The 23,010-nt window shown below is 43.4% G+C and overlaps 1 protein-coding gene across 2 annotated transcripts in view; it reads right to left on the bottom strand.

Moving 5' to 3' along the window:
* CAPRIN2 (caprin family member 2) overlaps positions 1–23,010 on the bottom strand; it is a 743,926-nt gene that overhangs the window by 403,708 nt on the left and 317,208 nt on the right. For both annotated transcript variants that reach the window (XM_069228195.1, XM_069228194.1), the window contains exons 14-15: positions 3,217–3,321; positions 2,602–2,706 (exon numbers count right to left, since the gene is read on the bottom strand). In XM_069228195.1, the coding sequence (XP_069084296.1) occupies positions 2,602–2,706; positions 3,217–3,321 (210 nt within the window). The remainder of the gene's footprint in view (positions 1–2,601; positions 2,707–3,216; positions 3,322–23,010) is intronic.

Here is a 23,010-nt window from a genome sequence, read left to right on the forward strand (position 1 = left end):
AATTTATAATCCCCACAACTAATAGTCAGAACCACAAACTAGAAATCTGAATTTTCTCCAAATTATGGTCCGTCACAGCCCAAATTGATACCACATCACCTCAGTTTGTCAAGATCCCCTTCAGCTTGGATTTTTAGTGGCAAAATAAATAGGACAAATGATGGTGCCTATACTCAGACATGTTGATGGATCTACTCTATTAATGTCTGGTAATGATACATTTACAGAATAATATACCTTAAATGGTTACAATGGTTACTGTTCAAATATGAACCTTACATTTATGGAACAGGTTGTAAGAAGTACTCTTAACGTGTGTCACGTGGGAATGTTACTTTTAATTCCAGTTCTGCATTGTAACAATCCTCACTTATGTCAAACATACAAAAGTCTTGCCAATGTACAGGGACCCTGTAAAACTATTTCCATTGTATAGTCCAAAAAGCTTCATTGAAGTCAAGCAATGTAAGTCGTTTATAGTTTACCTCCACAGTATTGAGCAGGAAATCTTTTGCTTACTTTTTCCTCACTGTAATAGCCAATTTAGAGAATAGCAAAAAAACTACATCGCAACATAGCTGAATTTTTTTTATCTTCCTAGGTTAAAAAAAAAACCTGTGCAACTATTTCCGTAGCGAAAAAATGGAGAAAGAATGCTTGGTAGGTGAAAGAGCATCAGGTCAAAATGAGGGCAATGCTCCTTTAAGTGGTAAGCATCTTTCCTTTGCCAGTGTGCACTGTAGTGGCATTAAGCCTCACAGCCTCACTTCTGTTTGAATGGAACTGTACACTTTTCAAACTGTTAAAAAGAAAAAACTGGCATTTGTGGGGAGACTTCAATGAAGATCCCTACGATGCAGAAATGAAATTACATATAACTTGCCATCTACATTGTAGGATCCTGACAGTCAAAAACAGAACAGAGTAGCAACCATATCCCTCTTAACGAACAACAGTATTTTTCAATGAAATCTCTCAAATGGAGTACAAACTGTAAACTGTAAAGTATTTTCCAAAGACTCATTGGCCTGTTGATAAACTATGCCGAACACCACTCATCTACAAATGGTTTCTTTAGTAGAGGCCATCCCCATATGGAGAGGTCCATAACAGACAAATGTGTAGATTAGTGCATGTCCTTGGAAATAAAAAAAAACGTTACGTCCAATGAGTGTACTGTTGTCTGAGGTAAAATGTTTCCTTAAACAAAAAAACTTGTATAGCTGTATAGAGATTGATAAATAGGAAAATCAGTTTTGGAAATAAAACGTGGGGGTGTTCCTAATTTCTCAATACTTTCCTATTGGGATGAAATAGTATACGGTTCAAGTACGGTGTTCACAAAGAGGCTGAAGAATGCAGGAGATTGATCAGACAGCTCACTGACCCTTGTAGTAGAAGAGATCAAAACCAAAAAAGCTAGGTTCTCGGAGAGTTGCTGCAATGATGCCTTATGGATTGGCTAAAAAAAGGAGCCATTCGTTTAGATAACACCAAGTTAAGTTCCTATGAAGAATCGCCTCCCAAAACTTGATGCAGGACTTCCACAAAAGTTAGTCACCCACAATGAATGGTCATATATGCCTATCGCATGTCATTGCGGCGTCACTGGCAGCCCTGAAAGCAAATGCTGCTTTGTTATCCTTTCAGCCCTTCTCCTCCATCTTCTCACTCTGGAGGAGAAACTTCCAGATCACACAGAAGTTTCTTTTGCACTACTGAAACAGTCAGGTTTTGGATCTTGATGGGGATAGGAAAGATCTTGTTCTGGTGCAACTTATTTCTTTTGCAACAATAGAAGTTTACATTTTAATTATCGCAGAAACATCACTTACTAAGGATCTAGGATATCAAAAATTTGCAGGATACAGACATCTGGATGAGTCAAAACTGAAAAGTGAGGCTGAAGTGGAAGTTATGAAAATGGAATAGCCATCTGTTAGTTCAAGGTACATTGGTCACACCCCTACTTTATATATAAAGGTTTCACGTCACTCTCCTCCCGAAGAATAGGAAATAGTCCAACCATGCTTTTACCATTCCTGGTAACTTCAGGTAATTCGGTTATAAGGGCATTGGCTATTAGGTTTCTACAGTCATAGTACAGACCATTTTATTAGCAAAACATTCCACGCCTCCCAATTCAAGACACTACTGCGACGTGCCAGCGTCAAGAATTGAAAACTGCCAACTATATTTTAGTTCAAAAAGTCAACATATCATTTGACTTCAAAGGTGCATGGACTGCACTGGCTCCCCAATGCAAATGATACCTCAATGTCAATTTTCATTAAAAAATCCATTAAAAAAAATACATATCTTTAAACCAATAAACTATATTGCAACAAGTTTGTCAAGTGAGGTGCCAGCAGAAACATCGTACACTGTCTGGATTACAGAAAACAGTTTTTACCCAGACCAAATGAGGGCTCAGATGATTAAGTGTACAAGTTGGCAACTACTTCGTAAATCGTCTATGCCAGCAAACCTTGCTGCCCTCACCAATTTGCACGAGTAGACAGGAGAAACAGGTAAAAGTTTAAACTTTTCTTTGAAAGGTTGAACTAGGTCAGCCTTTATTACTGCTTCACTCAAACTTACTTTAGAGTTGTCCTCGTTTTGTTGCTCAGTTTCAGACACAACACTTGGATATAGTGCCTTTGCTGGAGCATGGTTCTCAGTCTCTCCTGGCAGGGAGAGGCCAACCTGTATGGGAAATGACAAAAAAAAAACAAGCAAAGTAGGCTACAGACCTGGAAAACCAGCATTCACCGATTGTGAAGCAAAGAAGCATGCACATTAGGTAACACCATGGTCAATGGATGCCAATGGTTAAACATTTTTTAATTAAATATCAGGTTTTATACAATGGCGCTGCGCACCAACATCTAATGGGGCACCAGCACTGAAATATAGGTTGCATGCAAAATGTACTCGCGGTAGGGAGTTTTCAATTGAATGCCACATATAGATTATTTTACAAAATGCACAAAACATTCTGTTTGAGCAGCTCTGTTATTTTCGTATCTAAACACCGTCCTATAACACTACACATGGTAAATGAGTGCTTAGCACAGGGCTCCACGGTTTCAGTTCGACATTCTAGTTTAGTTATGATGCATAATTTCAGAAACAGCACAGGTACAGCACTTTTATATAATCTCCGCTATAAAAGTAAAAACAAACAAAAGGAATACCGCAAGTCCTAGCAGTTACCTCAGTAACTTGCTCCGTGGTAGAAAGATCCATTTCAGATACAAAGACCGTGTCTTCGGTTGTATTCAAGGAATCATTTGAGCCAGTCAAAGTTCCAAGACAAATCTGTAAAAAGTAATAATTGTAGTATGCAGTGAGTTAGCATTTATCACGCAATCACCATAACACTACCTTCGTAGACTGAGATAAGTTTCCCATTGTTTTAGCAATTATTTACATACATTATGGACCTGGTCTTGAGGCAAATCTATTATTTAGCAACTTTAGAAATCATACCACAGGAAAAAAATAGATTTTCAGCACATTACGAGTGCATTGGGAAGAAACTAAGGTAAATAGTTTGGTCGAGCTGCCATTTCTGTTTTCTTTCGAAAATGTGTGCAGAAAGGTCCACAGAGCTAAATGGGTACAGTTACAAACTTGGCTAGTGGTGCCTAAGTATATTGGAGCAATTTATTTTCCTCTAGATTGCAGGCATCTGATAAACCAGTCACTGGCTGAACCAAGAGAACATCTCCATGCATATTTGAGGAGTAGGCTATTTGAGAAAGCTAACCCAAATGTTCAGTCGTGCTGGTCCTATAACCACCTCCAAGGACAGCCAGTGAAACTGATGTCCATTCCTACGTGCGCATAGTGCTCGTTTCTTCCAGGGAGAGTGAGTCTTGGTACCCTCTCCCAGCTGGGCATTCCCATCCCTGTACTGTGTTTGAGGGATGCGTGGGGGCGGTTGGGAGATTAAGTTTCCTTCCTAACAAGGATTAAGTCATCTTGAGGGAGATTTCCGAGTGGGCTCATTCATTGGCAGATCATCAGAAAGCACTTGGAAGGGGGCAAAGTCAGTTAGGCTATGCAGGCTTGGCCTTCCCCCACCGCCTCTACCAAAACACCTGGGGTCCAGCACAGGGAGGGCAGCAGCAACAGTAACAACCGTGCATAAGCAAGCACAAGTTAAGGGAAAAGTACTAAGCAAAGGAAGTTACACAAACGAAATAGCTGAAAGGTCATGCAGGGCCCTGAAAATAAGTTATTACATCATCTGAAAATGATGGCACAAGAAAAGCAGAAGTACCAATGATGAGCATACTTTGCTCCGAGGTGTTCTAGGAGCACACCAAGCTCCAACAGAAGCTCTATGCTCCATTTTGTAAATGCCACCCCAAGTCCCCTAGTGCACTAAAAGAATGACACCCAGCTTTTCTCCACATGATGACTCTCCAAGGTTGTCATTAAGCCTATTCATGGACTCGCTATGCCTCCTTTCTTAGCACTCTAGAAGTCACAATGTCTTTGTTTGCTCTGTTGTACTGTAAAAAAAAATTTTCATGCCACACATCCTTTTTGAAACATTGTAATGTCACTTGTTGTGCAGCCACTTGTCTGTGATTCTTTCTGTAGAATCTCAGACTGCTCAGTGGGCGCAAGTGCCAGGTGTTATTTTCTGTCCGTCGAGCAATTGTCTCCAGGCTCTTCTAGACAGAGCAACTTTTCACTGTATCAAGGTAACCTTATACATTCGTTCCACTGGTGTTTATTTTTGTAGAGGTTTCTAGCAGAGCTGACTCATCTGTTGTAATCTGGGCTTACGCTCCTCTATGAGGACTGCTTGACTAGGCAGAGGTATTTCTATTTTGTATTTATAAAGCACATTCCGGCCAAGGCATCAAAGCTCTGACAATAGGAAGAGCAAGTGTCAGAGAAATGAGAGCAACAAGAGAGAAAGCAGCTACTGAGGACAGAGCCACATTTTTACCAACCTCCTGAAGGTCATAAAATGTTTTCCTTTCTAATAATCCAGGGGAGCGAGTTCCAATACTTAGCAGCCGCTACAGTGAATGCTTTATCCCCCCATCTAGCCTTGCAGGTTCACAGAACACAGACCACATTGGCTCCTAATTATCTAAACTGACAGCACGGTGTGTACCACCGTAGCCTTGAGGACAAATATTCAGCTCCACATCTATAGATTTATAGGTCAGAGAGTTTTAAAAGTAATGCGCTTTGTAATAGGTAGCCAATGTAATTGTTTCAAGCTACTGCTAGCTGATGCTGAGCGAGAAAGATCTAATATAAAATGAGCAGCAGTATTTTGAATCAGCTGGAGCTTCCTAAATGAAGAAGTGTTGAGATTAAGCATCAAGGCATTACAGAAGTCTAATCTAGACACTACTAATGCCAACATGACTTATTCTAAGCTCCTTTTGTAGATAGGGTAAACAAATTGCAGCAATTTCAAAGTCCAAAAGCTAGATTTGGTGATGAATTTACTTGGGGCTTAAAAGAGACAGTTATCACAAATAACTCCCAAGTTTCTAGTGGCAGTAATGGGAGGAGGCAACTCGCCACACTCTAATGGCCACCAGCGTGAACTCCACAATCCTTGCTGGAGCCAAAAACAAAATCTAAGTTTTGTCACCTTTTATGTTTAGCCAGTTCAGGCTCATCCACCTATTGACTTCCCGCATCCAATTGTGAAAGCGATCTGCCACTTCCTCCAAGTTCTTGGAGAATGGAATAATCAATTGGGTATCATCAGCATAGGAGGTGGACATAAAGCCAAACAAACGAATATGTTTAGCCAATGGGGCGACATTCAAATTAAATAAGGAGGGGCTGAGTGAGGAGCCTTGTGGGACACCACATGGCAATAGATATGCTATGCTGGTGCCTAAATTCTCCACAGCTCACCGTAATGGGTCTTTCTCCCAAGAAGGATTCCCGGATCTTCAATGCTGTGTCTCTAATTCCAGCTTGAGAGAGACAACAATCTGAGGAGAAATAGTTTCAAAAGCTGCAGATAAATCCAATAGATTTAATATTGCTCCTTGCTCCTCATCCTCCAATCTACGAATAGTATCTGAAGCGGTGATAAGAGCGGATTCCATATTATGAGTTTTCCTGATACCATGTTTTCTTATTTCTTAGCACTTTTGAAGTCACAATGTCTTTGCTTTGCACAGTCATACATTTTTTCATTTGTGCCATTGTTTTGAAACACATTGTAATGTCACTTGTGCAGCCACTTGCCTGGAATTCTGTCTGTACATTCTCAGACTGCTCCGTGGACACAAGTGCCAGGTGTTTTCCGTTCATCCAGCAATCGTTTCCAGGCTCCTATAAACATCACACAGTAGCTTTTCACTGTATCAAGCTAATGTTATAAATTAGGTTCCATAGTGTTTGTGTGTATATATATATATATATATATATATATATATATATATATATATATATATATATATACACACACACACATATACATACATACACACACACACACACTTTTAAAACATTTTTTTTTAAGAGAGTAGGATTCTAACAGAGCTGGCTCTTCTTTAGAGCAGATGCTCTCTGGGACACCCAGCCTGTGTACACTGGGTTTACACTCCCCTATGAGGACTGATTGACTACAAAAACTGAGGTATGGGGTTCTCTGCTCCCCAAGATCACAAATCTTCATACACATACAATTACAGGGTAGGCTCAGGGCACGAGATCTGTATTATGGTGGCACTAGGTGTTATACAATTTTCTAACTGCTATTATTATTTTTATAATTATTGCCAGTATTCACATCTAATTTTCTTCAAATATATTGTGCATTTTCCTTGTGTTTTTTGTTGTTGCTATGGATCTGTATGACTGAGAATGTTCGACGAAAACTGGCCTGTTTTTCCACTGTTCCCTGAGAAGGGGGTACAGTGCTGAGCCCTTTTGGGTTGCCACAATTACTTGTCACGCTGTAGGGTTAGGAGGGTAAGTAAGGCACTGTGAGCTAGTCAGGTATTTTAGTATGACAGTACTGATTTGCAGAAGTGGGGAAGCCCCTGCTTTCTGACATTCTGTTGTTCACAAGACAGTCTGCAAAAGCAGACTCCCTGCGAGCAGGTGTTTGAACCTTTGTTACTCTGGAAGCTTTGCAGCCAGGTTAAAGAATGACTTATCAAGTTGATACACAGAGAACTTGGGCATGTATATGGTTTGTCTTGTTAATGAGAGGCAGAGCCACCCATAAGTGGTTCAATACTTATCTGTGTTGTGTTTTACTATGTCTTTATTCAATGTGGTGACACCTTGATAAAAACTGTCACGAGCCCCAGGGCAGCCGTGATTGGATTTCTTATAGTGCAAGGACATTGTTTAATGCAGCAACACACATTGCAAAACCAATTTGGCTGCGACCTACACAGTATTAACAGAACAGCACTGTGTAGGAAGTGTTTATGGTTACAATCAGCCCCTCCCCAGAGGAGTCCAGGGGCACACGAAAGCCAAACAGAAAATTAACTTTCAAGCGTTTATATATAAAAGCCAAGTTTAGTGCATAAAATACTAAGGGCAACCACAATGAAATGCAATAGTGCCAATCATGGTCAGCAAGGTCCTAACATCCTAGAACTAACTACTTCTGAGCACTATACTAAATTTTAGCAGGAACAATAAATAGCAAGCCTATTAATCAAGCTTAAAATGGATCGTACAGTCTTGCTGTAAAAAATTACTTCTATTGTCTATCATAGGTATTCCTCAGGAATGATTAGCAGTGCGAGGCTTTTTATAGTACAGATTTTCTCTAATTTAAAAAAAATAAAACAGTACTTGCAGACACCAAAGTATCATCCAGAGTAAACAAGATGACCAGAATTGCATCCTCTCTACGTACAAATTGATAATATGCACACTTTACAAAAACAAACTTCACACTTGCTACTATCTACTAAGATAAAAGAATATGCAATCATGATAAAAATAGGTCGGTCGAACTGGGACTGGTCGCTGTGTGTACAACAGAACAGAGATTCTGCCTTGAATAATATGGCCTTCACGTTGTGTTTCTGGCAGGTTTGGGGGGAGGGTGGGGGGGGGGGGTAAGGAATGGTGTTTTATGACTTGCTGTTGTGCAAACTGTTAAAGGAGCCCCCAGCGCAGAAAGGTCCGGGGTACATTTACGTGGTTACTTGACCTGGGAGACCCTGAATTATTGTGTCCTGTTGGTTATTAGGTCCATTAAAGGGCATCGTCATAGGCATTTGTACAGGTCTTTCTGCATTTATTCGATAATTTGAATATAGTTTTTAATCAGTGACTAAAATAAAAATGCTTTCCTTTTTAAAAGGCGGACAGAACATTGGTGGACAACAATTTACTAAGTTGTGTTTATTGGTTCGCTAAGCTTCGAATCTCTAGCCCATAGCATCTACCTGGGTTAAGTCTTGGACTTCAGTACCTCACAACACTTGGGTCAAGTGCAAAAAATAGCAAATTGGGTTCAAGTTGAGAAGAAAGCGAGAGGTGGGTTTTAGTGAAGGCAAAAGTTCACAGCAGCGGTAGAGGCCAAGTACCCCAGGTATTACAATTGGGGCCCTCTGTCTGCCCTAGGACCCCTTACAAAACCAAAACAGCACCGTTCTAGTGAGGGGAGCTGTAGGAAAGTACCAACTTGCCTGGCATGTTACCCCCATTTTTCACATGTATGTAAGTTTGTTTTTGCCTGTCTTACTGGGATCCTGCTAGCCAGGACCCCAGTGCTCATAGTTTGTGGCCTGAATGTGTGTATTTGTTTAGTGACTAACTCGGTCACTGAGGCTCTGCTAATCAGAACCTCAGTGCGTATGCTCTCTCTGCCTTTAAAATTGTCACTATAGGCTAGTGACCATTTTCACCAATTCTAATTGGCACACTGAAATACCCTTATAATTCCCTAGTATATGGTACCTAGGTACCCAGGGTATTTGGGGTTGCCAGGAGATCTCTATGAGCTGCAGTATTTTTTTGCCACCCATAGGGAGCTCAGACAAATCTTACACAGGACTGCCACTGCAGCCTGAGTGAAATAACGTCCATGTTATTTCACAGCCATTTTACACTGCACTTAAGTAACTTATAAGTCACCTATTTGTCTAACCTTCACTTAGTAACTTTGCACTTAACCTTCACTATGTGTGAGGGCACCCTGGCACTAGCCAAGGTGCCCCCACAGTTCAGGGCAATTTCTCCAGACTGAGTGCGGAGACACCATTACATGCGTGACTTACATGTAAGTCAATACCTATATGTAGCTTCACAATGGTAACGCCGAATATGGCCATGTCACATGTCTAAGATAATGGAATTGTCCCCCATGCCAAATCTGGTATTGGGGTGCCAATCCCATGCATCCCCAGGGCGCCACCACGGACCCCGGGTACTGCCAAACCAGCTCTCTGTGGGTTGGCATCAGCGGTAGCTGCAGAGAAAACCCCAGACAGGGTTCTGCCCTCGTGGGGTCTGGGCAGCCCAGTCCCACGAAGGAAGAACAAAGGTATTTCTCTGAGAGGGTGTCACACCCTCTCCCTTTGGAAATAGGTGTTAAGGGCTGGGGAGGAGTAGCCTCTCCGAGCCTCTGGAAATGCTTTGAAAGGCACAGATGGTGCCCTCCTTGAATAAGCCAGTCTACACCGGTTCAGGAAACCCCCAGCCCCTGCACTGGCGCGAAACTGGACAAAGGAAAGGGGAGTGACCACTCCCCTGTCCATCACCACCCCAGGGGTGGTGCCCAGAGCTCCTCCAGTGAGTCCCAGACCTCTGCCATCTTGAATCCAGAGGTGTGAGGGCACAGTGAGGCCGCTGAGTGGCCAGTGCCAGCAGGTGACGTCAGAGACCCCTCCTGATAGGTGCTTACCTCACTAGGTGGCCAATCCTCCTCTGAGGGCTATTTAGGGTCTTTTCTGTGGACTTTTCCTCAGATAACGACTTGCAAGAATTCACCAGAGTTCCTCTGCATCTCCCTCTTCGACTTCTGGAGCAGTCAGCGGTCGATCCTTGGCAGGACACCTGCAAAACTGAAACAAAGTAGCAAGAAGACTACCAGCGACATTGTAGCACCTAATCCTGCCGGCTTTGACTGTTTCCTGGTGGTGCGTGCTCTGGGGGCTGTCCGCCTTCACCCTGCACTAGAAGACAAGAAGAAATCTCCTGTGGGTCTACGGAATCTTCCCCCCTGCTCCAGCAGGTACCAAACTTCAGCGTCACCGGTACTCTGGGACCCCTCTCATCCTGATGAGCGTGGCCCCTGGAACACAGGTGGTGGACCCAAGTGACCCAGCCTGTCCAGTGGTCCAACTGTCCAAATATGGAGGAGGTAAGTCCTTGCCTCCCCTCTCCAGACAGTAATCCTGTGTACTTTGTGAACTGCAGCTGCTAGGGCTTCTGTGCACTTTTGCAAGGAATCCTTTGTGCACAGCCTAGCCCAGGTCTTCAGCACTCCGTCCTGCATTGCTCAACTCGCTGAGTTGAGCGCCGGCTTCGTGGGACCCTCTTTTGTAGTGTTGAGATGACGTCTGTGCTCAGTTTTCTTGAACCCATGTTCAAGTAGTTCTGCGGGTGCTGCCTTCTTGTGCGTGGGCTCCCTGTGTTGCTGAGGGCCCCCTCTGTCTCCTCTTCCAAGTGGCGGTTTCCTGGTCCTTCCTGGGCAGTACCCTCTTTCTTCAACTGCGACCTTTGCAGCTAGCAAGGCTTGTTTGTGGTCTTTCTCCAACAAAACAGCTCTACATCCTCCAGCACTCCGTGGGACATCTTCTGCACAAAGGAGAAGTTTCTTTAACCCAGCCATTTTGCACCTTCATCCGTGGTTTAAAGGGCTCCTAACCCCCCCTCCCCCCCCCCAGACTTGGTCCCCTTCCTTTACAGGTCCTCAGGTCCAGTAATCGGTCTTCAGTGCTTTGCAGTCTGATGTGGTCTTTGCAGAATCTCCTAAGACGACTTTAGTGTGTTTCTGGGGAAGCAGTATCACTTTACTCCTACTTTCAGGGTCTTGGAGTGGGGTATCTTGGACACCCTTAGTGTTTTTTTACACTCCCAGCTACCCTCTACACACTACAATAGGCCAGGGGTCCCTAAGCGGTTCGCATTCCACTTTTTTTAATATATGGTTTGTGTTGCCCCTAGGCCTATTGCATCCTACTATATTCTACAGTGTTTGCACTACTTTACTGTTTACTTAGCTGATTTTGGTTTGTGTATTTTACTTACCTCCTAATGGAGTATATCCTCTGAGATATTTTTGGCACATTGTCACTAAAATAAAGTACCTTTATTTTTACTGAGTATTGTGTTTCTTATGATATAATACCTATATGATGTAAGTGGTATAGTAGGAGCTTTGCATGTCTCCTAGTTCAGCCTAAGCTGCTCTGCTATAGCTACCTCTATCAGCCTAAGCTGTTAGAACACTACTAATAAGGGATAACTGGACCTGGCACAAGGTGTAAGTACCATCAGGTACCCGCTATAAGCCAGGCCAGCCTGTATATATATATATATATATATATATATATATATATATATATATATATATATATATATATGGAAAATGTCACTTACCCAGTGTACATCTGTTCATGTCACTTACCCAGTGTACATCTGTTCATGTCACTTACCCAGTGTACATCTGTTCATGTCACTTACCCAGTGTACATCTGTTCATGTCACTTACCCAGTGTACATCTGTTCATGTCACTTACCCAGTGTACATCTGTTCATGTCACTTACCCAGTGTACATCTGTTCATGTCACTTACCCAGTGTACATCTGTTCATGTCACTTACCCAGTGTACATCTGTTCGTGGCATGAGACGCTGCAGATTCACATGCTGTGCATATCCCACCATCTAGTGTTGGGCTCGGAGTGTTACAAGTTGTTTTTCTTCGAAGAAGTCTTTTCGAGTCACGAGATCGAGGGACTCCTCCCATTTCGGCTCCATTGCGCATGGGCGTCGACTCCATCTTAGATTGTTTTCCCCGCAGAGGGTGAGGTAGGAGTTGTGTATATAGTAATAATGCCCATGCAATGGAGTAAGTATGTTCACATAATGTGACAAAGTATTATATTTACAAATGTACGAGTTTAATTTTGATCAACTTACACCGGCTACAGGCTCCCGGGGAGGTGGGAGGGCGCATGTGAATCTGCAGCGTCTCATGCCACGAACAGATGTACACTGGGTAAGTGACATTTTCCGTTCGATGGCATGTGTAGCTGCAGATACACATGCTGTGCATAGACTAGTAAGCAGTTATCTCCCCAAAAGCGGTGGTTTAGCCTGTAGGAGTTGTTGTTTGAAATAAAGTTCTTAAGACTGCTTGTCCTACTGTGGCTTGTTGTGTTGTTAACACATCCTCGCAGTAATGTTTAGTGAATGTATGAGGCGTAGACCATGTGGCTGCCTTACAGATTTCTGTCATTGGTATATTTCCTAGAAAGGCCATTGTGGCGCCTTTCTTTCTAGTGGAGTGCGCCTTTGGTGTAATAGGCAGTTCTCTCTTAGCTTTAACATAACGGGTTTGAATACATTTCACTATCCATCTGGCAATGCCTTGTTTGGATATTGGATTCCCTGCATGAGGTTTTTGGTAAGCTACAAACAATTGTTATATTTTGCAAAACTGTTTGGTTCCATCAATGTAGTACATTAGAGCTCTTTACGTCTAATGTATGTAATGCTCTTTCAGCTACAGAGTCTGGTTGTGGAAAAAACACTGGGAGTTCCACAGTTTGGTTTAAGTGGAACGGTGATATAACTTTTGGCAAAAATTTGGGATTTGTACCTAGAACCACTTTATGTTTGTGTATTTGTATAAAGGGTTCCTGTATGGTAAAGGCTTGTATTTCACTTACTCTTCTGAGAGATGTGATAGCTATTAGGAAAGCTACTTTCCAAGTTAAGTATTGCATTTCACAAGAGTGCATGGGTTCGAATGGTGGACCCATGAGTCTCGTTAATACAATATTGAGGTTCCACGAAGGAACTGGTGGTGTTCTCGGTGGAATGATCCTTTTTAGACCCTCCATAAAAGCTTTTATGACTGGGATTTAAAATAGCGAAGTTGAATGTGTAATTTGCAGATAAGCTGAAATTGCTGTGAGATGTATTTTAATGGATGAAAAAGCTAACTTAGATTTTTGTAAGTGGAGTAAGTAGCTTACAATGTGTGTAGCGGACGCGTGTAATGGTTGAATTTTATTATTATGACAGTAATAAACAAATCGTTTCCATTTATTTGCGTAGCAATGTCTTGTAGTAGGTTTTCTAGCCTGTTTGATGACCTCCATACATTCCTGTGTGTGGTTTAGATGTCCGAATTCTAAGACTTCAGGAGCCAGATTGCTAGATTGAGCGATGCTGGATTCGGGTGTCTGATCTGCTGTTTGTGTTGAGTTAACAGATCTGGTCTGTTTGGTAGTTTGATATGAGGCACTACTGACAGGTCTAGTAGTGTTGTGTACCAAGGTTGTCGTGCCCAAGTTGGTGCTATTAGTATTAGTTTGAGTTTGTTTTGACTCAGTTTGTTTACTAGATACGGAATGAGTGGGAGAGGGGGAAAAGCGTAAGCAACTATCCCTGACCAACTCATCCATAACGCATTGCCCTTGGAGTGAGGCTTTGGGTACCTGGATGCGAAGTTTTGGCATTTTGCGTTTTCTCTTGTGAATAGGTCTATTTGCGGTGTTCCCCAGTTTTTGAAGTAGGTTTGTAGTATCTGGGGATGAATCTCCCATTCGTGGATCTGTTGGTGATCTCGACTGAGATTGTCTGCCAACTGGTTTTGAATTCCTGGGATGTATTGCGCTATTAGGTGAATGTGATTGTGATTCGCCCAATGCCAAATTTTTGGTGCCAAGAGACAGTTGTGATGAGTGTGTGCCTCCCTGTTTAAGTAATACATTGTTGTCATGTTGTCTGTTTTGACAAGAATGTGTTTGTGGGCTATTAGCGGTTGAAATGCTTTCAACGCTAGAAACACTGCTAGTAGTTCTAGCTGATTTATGTGAAGTTGTTTCTGCTGAGTGTCCCATTGTCCCTGGATGCTGTGTTGGTTGAGGTGTGCTCCCCATCCTACCATAGAAGCATCTGTTGTGATCACGTATTCAGGCACTGGGTCCTGGAAAAGCCGCACTTGATTTAAATTGATATGATTCCACCATTGTAGCGAGGTGTGTGTTTGGCGGTCTATCAACACTAGATCTTGTAGTTGACCCTGTGCTTGTGTCCATTGTGTTGCTAGGCACTGTTGTAAGGGCCGCATGTGTAATCTTGCGTTTGGGACAATGGCTATGCATGAGGACATCATGCCTAGTAGTTTCATCACTAATTTGACCTGATACTTCTGGTTTGGGTGCATGCTTTGTATTACGTTTTGGAATGCTTGTACCCTTTGTGGACTTGGCGTGGCAATCCCTTTTTTGTGTTGATTGTTGCTCCTAAGTATTGTTGTATTTGACACGGCTGTAGGTGTGATTTATGGTAGTTTAGTGAGAAACCTAGTTTGTGAAGGGTTTCTATGACGTTTTGTGTGTTGAAAACACTGTTCTTGTGTGTTGGTTTTGATTAACCAATCGTCTAGATACGGGAACACGTGTATGTGCTGTCTTCGGATATGTGCCGCTACTACTGCAAGGCATTTTGTAAATACCCTTGGTGCTGTTGTTATTCCGAATGGTAACACTTTGAACTGGTAATGTACTCCCTGGATTACAAACCGTAAGTATTTCCTGTGTGAAGGATGTATGGGTATATGGAAGTATGCATCTTTGAGATCTGATGTGGTCATGTAGTCTTGTTTGAGCAAGGGGATTACGTCTTGAAGTGTCACCATGTGAAAGTGATCTGATTTGATTTAAAGATTTTGTGTTCTGAGATCTAATATGGGTCTTAGAGTTTTGTCTTTTTTGGGTATGAGAAAGTACAGGGAGTAAACCCCTGTTCCTTTCTGGTGATTGGGTACTAGTTCTATTGCATCTTTTTGTAACAACGCTTGGACTTCTATCTGTAATAGATCCATGTGTTGTTTGGACATGTTGTGTGTTTTTGGAGGCACATTTCGTGGTAATTGTAGGAATTCTATGCAATAGCCATGTTGGATGATGGCTAGGACCCACGAGTCCGTTGTTATTTCCTCCCAATTTTGGTAAAAATGTGTTAGTCTCCCCCCCCCCACTGGTGTTGTGTTGGGGATTTGTGACACTGAAGTCACTGTTTGTTTTGAGAGGTCTTTGGAACTTCCCTCTAGTTTTAGGGAACTGTCCACCTCTGTATTGTCCCCAAAAGCCTCCTCTCGGATACTGGCTGTGGTATGTGGGCCTGGTTTGTGAGGTTGAGGGTTCTGTGGTTTGGCCCCGAAACCCCCCACTAAATTGTGTCGTCCTAAAAGTGCCTCTGCTCTGTGGGGAGTAGAGCGCGCCCATGGCCTTGGCCGTATCTGTATCTTTTTTCAGCTTCTCGATAACTGTGTCTACTTCCGGCCCAAACAACTGCTGTCCATTAAAAGGCATATTAAGCACAGCCTGTTGTATTTCGGGCTTGAATCTTGAGGTGCGCAGCCATGCGTGTCGCCGAATTGTGACCGCTGTATTTACAGTTCTTGCAGCTGTGTCTGCTGCGTCCATTGCTGAACGTATCTGGTTATTTGAGATACTTTGGCCCTCTTCGACCACTTGTGCACGTTTTTGGAATTCTTTGGGCAGATGTTCAATAAAGTGTTGCATTTCATCCCAGTGGGCTCTGTCATATCTTGACAGCAAAGCCTGTGAATTTGCAATGCGCCATTGATTGGCTGCTTGTGCTGCCACTCTTTTTCCGCTGCGAACTTGCGACTCTTTGTCGGGTGGCGGTGCATCTCCGGAGGTGTGTGAATTTGCCCTTTTGCGTGCTGTGCCTACTACTACTGAGTCCGGTGTCAGTTGCTGCGTGATGTACATAGGGTCTGTTGGTGGAGGCTTGTACTTTTTCTCCACCCTAGGAGTAATGGCCCTGCCTTTTACGGGTTCTTGAAATACTTGCTTTGCGCGTTTCAACATTCCCGGTAGCATCGGAAGACTCTGGTACTGACTATGTGTGGACGACAGAGTATTAAATAAAAAGTCATCTTCAATAGGTTCAGCGTGCAGTGTCACGTTGTGAAAAGCAGCTGCTCTGGACACCACCTGTGTGTAAGCAGTACTGTCTTCAGGTGGTGATGGTCTTGCTGGGTAACAGTCGGGACTGTTATCTGACACAGGCGCATCATAAAGATCCCATGCATTTGGGTCATCTTGGCTCATGCCTGTGTGCGTTGGAGACTGCACCATAGGTGAGCTAGCAATTGGTGATGATTGCGGTGAGCGTTGTGGTGATGGTGGCGGAGTTACTTGTCTTGCCACCTTTGTTTGTGGTTGTTTATCCTTCTCTTGGAAAGCCAGTTTCCTTTTCATCCTTATAGGAGGGAGAGTTCTTATCTTCCCTGTCTCCTTTTGGATATGGAGCCTTCTCTGTGTATAATCTGGCTCCCCTGCTTCTAGCTCTTGCCCGAATTTATGGCTTTGCATTTGTGTGGAAAGCCCTTGTTCCTCGGTGTAGGAACTTGTTTTCGGCTCCGAAGCCGGATGTTTCGGTACCGAAACATTTTCAACCGTCTTTTTCGGCTCCAAAGCCACTGAGTTTCAGTGTTCCGATCTCTCGGTGCCGACTCATCTCGGTGCCGGTATCTCGATGTCGAGATTGTTCTGACCCAGTGTCTCGGGCCGAGTCTTTTCTGTGCCGGTATCTCGACCGGAGTTGGATGACTTCGACACATGTGTGCCCTTTTTTGTTGCCGATGGATGGTCACCGATTGTTTGGGTTAAGCCATGGCCTGCCGGCGGTGGCGTCCCCTGGGCTTTGATGATTTTTACGTGAGTTTTGGCCGGGGCTGTTTTACTCATGGTTTTCGGCGTCTGTTCTGTTTCGGCCTCGTCAGAGTCCAAGTCAGCAATGGAGAAGGTTTCTTCTTCCTCCAAGTCGTGGTGTTCTGACGGCACCAACGCCATTTGAAGCCTTCTCGCTCTCCGGTCCCTCAGCGTTTTCCTCGACCGAAACGCTCGACAGGCCTCACAGGTATCCTCTTTGTGTTCGGGAGACAAACACAAATTACAGACCAAATGTTGATCTGTGTAAAGATACTTGTTGCGGCATTCGGGGCAGAAGCGGAATGGGGTCCGTTCCATTAGTCTTGTAGACGCACGTGGTCGGGCCGATCAGGCCCCGCCGGGGAATCGAAACCCCGAAGGGCCACGAAGCTCTTCAAAATTCGGTGTCGATCTGCGTTAACTAACCCGATACCGAACGCAAACAATACCGTCAAATTTTTCCGATATCTAACTAACTTTCCGAACCGAAACACGGAGCGAAGAGGAACACGTCCGAACCCAATGGCGGAAAGAAAACAATCTAAGATGGAGTCGACTCCCATGCGCAATGGAGCCGAAATGGGAGGAGTCCCTCGATCTCGATCAGCCTTTGTCGAAGAAAAACAACTTGTAACACTCCGAGCCCAACACTAGATGGCGGGATATGCACAGCATGTGTATCTGCAGCTACACATGCCATCGAATATATTATATATATATATATATATATATATATATATATATACACATATACATATATATATATATATATATACACATACATACACACACATATATATATATACACATACATATATACATACACACACAAATAACATGTAAGTGGTCGGGGTTTAGTACAGTGTATCTATTTAGGAAATTCAGAACTCTAAGGATGCTACCCATCAGAAACAGAGTAATGCGGCAAATAAAATACAAATTAACTCATTTGTGTTAGTGTCCCCAAGCAGACATTGGTCTTTGTGTACATGCGATGACTGAAAATATCCAGTTAAACATGGACGGACAGTCACACTAAGCACCAAAAGCACTAACAAAAAACTCTTTTAAACATCCTGAATGTCTTCACTTGTAACATGCATATAACCAGCTAGCCTCACCGGTCTAAAGTTAGAGCACCAATAACTAGGGACCATTACAACTGCGTGTGCTTTTCAACAAACATTAAAAAAATATGGTGGTTGTGCACAGCCTTTGCAGTGCTGGAACAAGCATTCACTGTTCTTATAGATAGGCATTGATAGATCAATAAACAAATCACCAGTCCATTACTATATCAAGAAGGTGAGTCATAAGAGGAGAAAGCCCATGTACCCAGAGCAAATAAATCGCAACTCTTATCTACTCTTCTATTACAATCCACAAGGAAGACGAAACAAGTTTAGGAAGTGGAAAAAAAAAAAAGACTGCCAAGTCCAAGCTTGAGCTATAAGTTGCATAGTACAGATTAGGCAGCCTGGGCATATTCACATAACCCATACTGCAGCTCTGCACATTTTGTCAAATACAAGTACCTGCCCCACCTTATCTTCACCATTCCCATGTAAACTGGTTTACAAGGAAATAAGTAGTCACCACTGCACAAAATAAATAACGTGTTACATTATGCTGATGGTGAGGCTGATTTAGTCACCTCCATCAGCTCTATGCAACCCATTCTTGTTATACAAGCCAAAGTGAAAACAAAACACAATTGAAAAAGCCAATAGGCTGGGATTTGTGTAGTCCAAGCACAAAAAAAGCACACATGCATGCACATAAAGCCTGTCATCTTATTTCAAAGTAGTCAGAACAAGTTCTTACAGAATCTTTATCCACCAGCCACTTTCACAATAAATGTGTGAATGTAAGCTTCCAAAATGTAATATATTCTAAGTGTTTCAAACAATATCACTTCTACAAAAGATTAGTTAGGTAACTAAAATATACTGGCCATTTCTATTGTTGAAAATGTGCACTTTCTACAGGGTCACCCAAGAATTGTTTGCTGAACCCTAATTTGCCAGCTATATAACTCGGTGTAGGGGTAAATTGCTTATGCTTCTACTTTCAATATGGTAAACAAGCCTATACTCCTGAATAGCATATTTAACTTACCTATAATTTCCTAGTACATGGTACCCACAGTGTGCACAGGGCCTGTACATTAGGTCACCAATGGGCTGCAGCACTCATTGTGCCACCCACACAATGCAAACATGGCTGCAGGCTTGCCACCAGTAGCCTGGATGTGCAGGGTTTAACAGCAAATTGGACACGTCAAAACAGCCACTTTTGACAGGCCTAAACCTTTCTATTATATCTCTATAAAACTCACATCTCAGTTGGCCTTCTCACGTATTGCACAGGGTGCATGGTATTTAAAAGTAGGAAATGTAAGTGTTTAATGTTGGGCATGTCCTAGCAGTGAAAATGCCCCCAAAGCTATTCTCACTGTAGCCGGATTGGTTGTTCCATAGGCAAGCATTGAGGCACAATATTAAATTTAGGTTAAAAAAAAATAACAAAAAAACACAAAGAAAAAAGAAAAGAAAGCGCAACCAGGACTCGTCCCAGCAGCGGGGAGCCAGCACGTGTGAGGTGGAGGGCGGGGACCGCGGTCAGCGCACTAGCGGACCTCCATGTTCCCGTTCAGAGAGCCTCACATGTCTGCAGCGGATGGGCACTTCACACATTGGGGTCCCCTTCAACCGGGCGGGTCCGCTGCTGTTGCCACGCTGGATTCGATCTGCCTGGTCGCTCCACAAGCACAGGGGGCGGCGGCCAGGCTGCACTTACAGGGTGGCAGAGGCAGAGCCAGCACAGGCTTGTTCCCGTCTCTGACCTGTCTGCACCAGGATCCACAAGGCTAGCTGGCCTCAGAGCAGTGATATCTGGGTGATTGACATTTTGGAGCAGCTTTCACCTCAGGCTCTTCTTCACAAGCCCTCCTGCATGACCCCCAGGCGCCCATCTGGGCCGGTGGGATATAACACTGCTACGAGGGCAGAAGCTGCCCCCCTCGAAGGCTGGGTTGGACCCTCCAGCTTCTTTTGCAGTTCCATCAGACTACCTCCTCTGGGTGCTGGGGCAAGAAGTAAGCTTGCGGCAAAAGGTAACGCCTCTATACTTTCTATACCTCCAGATTTGCGAACTGAGGGAGGGGTTTCTCTTTCAAACTATCAAGCCCCATCGGCTAAAATCGTTGCAAGTTTAACTTCTGGGCGGCAAAAAATTAGTCCCTCCCTTAGGTCTTTCTTTAAAACATTAGACCAGTCCAGTGTTTCTCAGACAGCACCCACTTCTTTGGTAAACAAGGCTGCAAATATGTCTAATATGGCAGAAGCTCTACCCCCCCGCTGGTTTCCCCACACAGCCTGGTTATGCAGGAGATAGATCAGGATACAGCTGGGTGGCTTCTGTGCTTCCATGCGAGGCAGAGTCCGATAGAACTAATGTAGTACATACGGATTCCCTCCTCCAGTTGTTACTGCATGAGATGAGACAAATTTGCCGTTTCTGAATCCAACCAAGCTAAAACCCAGGGGCTCTGTGATGGTCTAGATGCGAAAATCACTAATCTTACGGAGAGACTAGGGACTAGGAAATCCTCTATAGGGGCACTACAGGCAGAAGGGGAGTTTAACTCATGAGGTTCAAATACTGAAATGAAGTGAGAAGGACCTGAGAGAGAAACTGGAATCCCTGGAAAATTACTGTAGGAGGAATAATCTCTGATTTTTGAATATTCCAGAAGGTGTGGAAGGGGACAATATTAAAGACTTCATAATAGCCTTGATCAAAGACCATATCCCGACACTGACCTCCCATGATCTGGCCTCAGAGTCCTTTGAGACCCTTTCAAGAGAAATCCTAACAAGGAGAAACCTAGAAAGGTGCCGGTTAATTTTGCCTCATATCGAGTAAAGGAACAGATTCTTGCAGAAGCTCTCAAAGTCCAGGCTTTTCGGCATGAGGGTTGGTCATCCCTAATAAGATCTGATACGTCTAGGGCAACGTTAGATCGACGTTGGGAGCTGGGGAAGGCTTTGCAGGAGTTTAAGCCTTTGGGTGCCACTCCACAAATGAGATTCACGCCACTTTGAGGGTAATGTGGAAAAACAAAATGTATAATTTTCGTGGTACCCAAGAGGCTATGGTTTTGATTGATCAGATAAAAGGGGAGAGCTAGCAGGTTGCAGAGGGCTGGGGCCTAAGGGTAGTATGAGCCACCCAATATGGTGGCAAGGAGGGTTCCCCAGGTATGGTTTGGGGAAGGGCAGTGTGTTATTTTATTTTTGTAACGGTCCAATTAAGGTCAATGGGTGGGAACCAAATGGGGAAAATGAATTAAAAAAATGGAGTCCTTGCAGGATTGTTTAACTGTTGAAGTCAGACAAGAGTTTCTTATTCTTATTTGGATAAGGACATGATGGTGCACTCTGGCGATATATCAGCTGAAAATTGTGACCTGGAATGTAAATGGCTTTAGAGTGAGCAGTAGAAGGAGATTTCTGGAGTTCCTAAGACTGCCTGATCGCCAGATCATTCTCCTGCAGGAGACCCATTTAAGATATGAGGAGTGAATGAGTATTCTTAAGTCACAAAGATGGATCACCCACTCTGCTTGTACTAATCAATCTTGCAATGTGAAAGGGGTTGCGATTATAGTAAAGAATAGCGTTCGAAGTCAGCTGACAGACATCAGTGCTGACCGTAGGGGGAGCTGGGTCTTGGCAAATATCAAGTTAGGAGGGCTTCAACACACTTTAGTATCCTATTATGGTCCTAACATGGATGACCCGGGCCCACTTAGGGATCTCTACGAGCAACTGATCGGAAGAGCTCAGAATTTGATAATAGCTGGCAGAGACTTTAATGTTTTGCTTAATCCTTCCCAAGATAGGTCTACCCCCCAGAGGGGCTTTTAGTACACCTAATATGAGAGCTTGCTTACACAATATAATGGAACATTTTGGCCTGCCTGATCCTTGGCGAAACAGAATGGGACAGACCAAGGAGTTCACTTTCTGGAATAAGAAACTTGGGCATGCTTCCAGAATTTACTTCTTTCTGATAGACATTAAACTTCAAAATAACCTAATGGCAATTTCCCCACCAGCCAAGCCATCTCTTGGACCACTCAGCCGTTCAGCTGACTAAGTATGTCCGACTCTTGTACCTGCACTAGATGGACACTAGATCATTCTCTCCTGAGGGAAGAAGAGATGGTCTTAAAGTTGAAAAGGGACTCCAAGGAATTCTTTGAGATCAACTGAGGTTCAGCTCCAATAGCCACGGTTTGGGAAGCATATAAGGCCTTTATCCATGGAAAACTGGTTTGCTATGCAGCTTTTAGAGCCAAGAGAACCAGAACAATAGAGACCCTGGAGGGTAAACTTCATACCCTGCAAGCCCAAAGACTATCCTCTCAGGACGCAATAACCCAGGCAGACCTACAGTATCAAATCCAGGAAGCCCAAAATTCACTTGGTCTTATTAGAATCCATTGTGAACAGTAGATGGGAAGCCAGTAAACTGGCAGATTTTGAGTATGGGGAAGGCTGTGGCAAGTTATTAGCTTGGAAGACTAGGTCTGATAACATTGGGAATAGGATTAAAGGAGTAATACTAGGTGAAACTTGCAGAACTTCCTCAGAAGACCAAGACATTATAGTAGAATGTCACGTTTTTTTCTGAACTATATAGAGACAACTCAGTGATTTCAGCAGAGGCGATTGAAGAATGGTTGAAGGGAGACTCACTCCCCAGGTTAGATTCAGTTAAGAATTTGAGCCTCAATCCATGCTTTCTACCTAGCGAAAGACTCTTATTGCTGGTTGAAAAATGTGAAGGTTCCCGGTCCAGAAGGAATACCTGTCGAATTATATAAACTTCTGAGATACGATCTTGCGCCAGTCTTGATACAGTTAATGAACTCAATTCTTAGATTCCTCCCCGGTCCTATCCTCCTGGAATGAAGCTATTATAACCTTAATACTAAAGCCTCTGAAAGATGCTTGAAAATGTGAGTCCTACAGACCTATTTCGCTGCTCAATAATGATTATAAAATGTTTGCGCAATTGCTTGCAAGGAGGTTGGATAATGGGAT

The sequence above is a fragment of the Pleurodeles waltl genome, chromosome 4_1 (assembly GCF_031143425.1).
Source record: "Pleurodeles waltl isolate 20211129_DDA chromosome 4_1, aPleWal1.hap1.20221129, whole genome shotgun sequence".
Lineage (NCBI taxonomy): Eukaryota > Metazoa > Chordata > Amphibia > Caudata > Salamandridae > Pleurodeles > Pleurodeles waltl.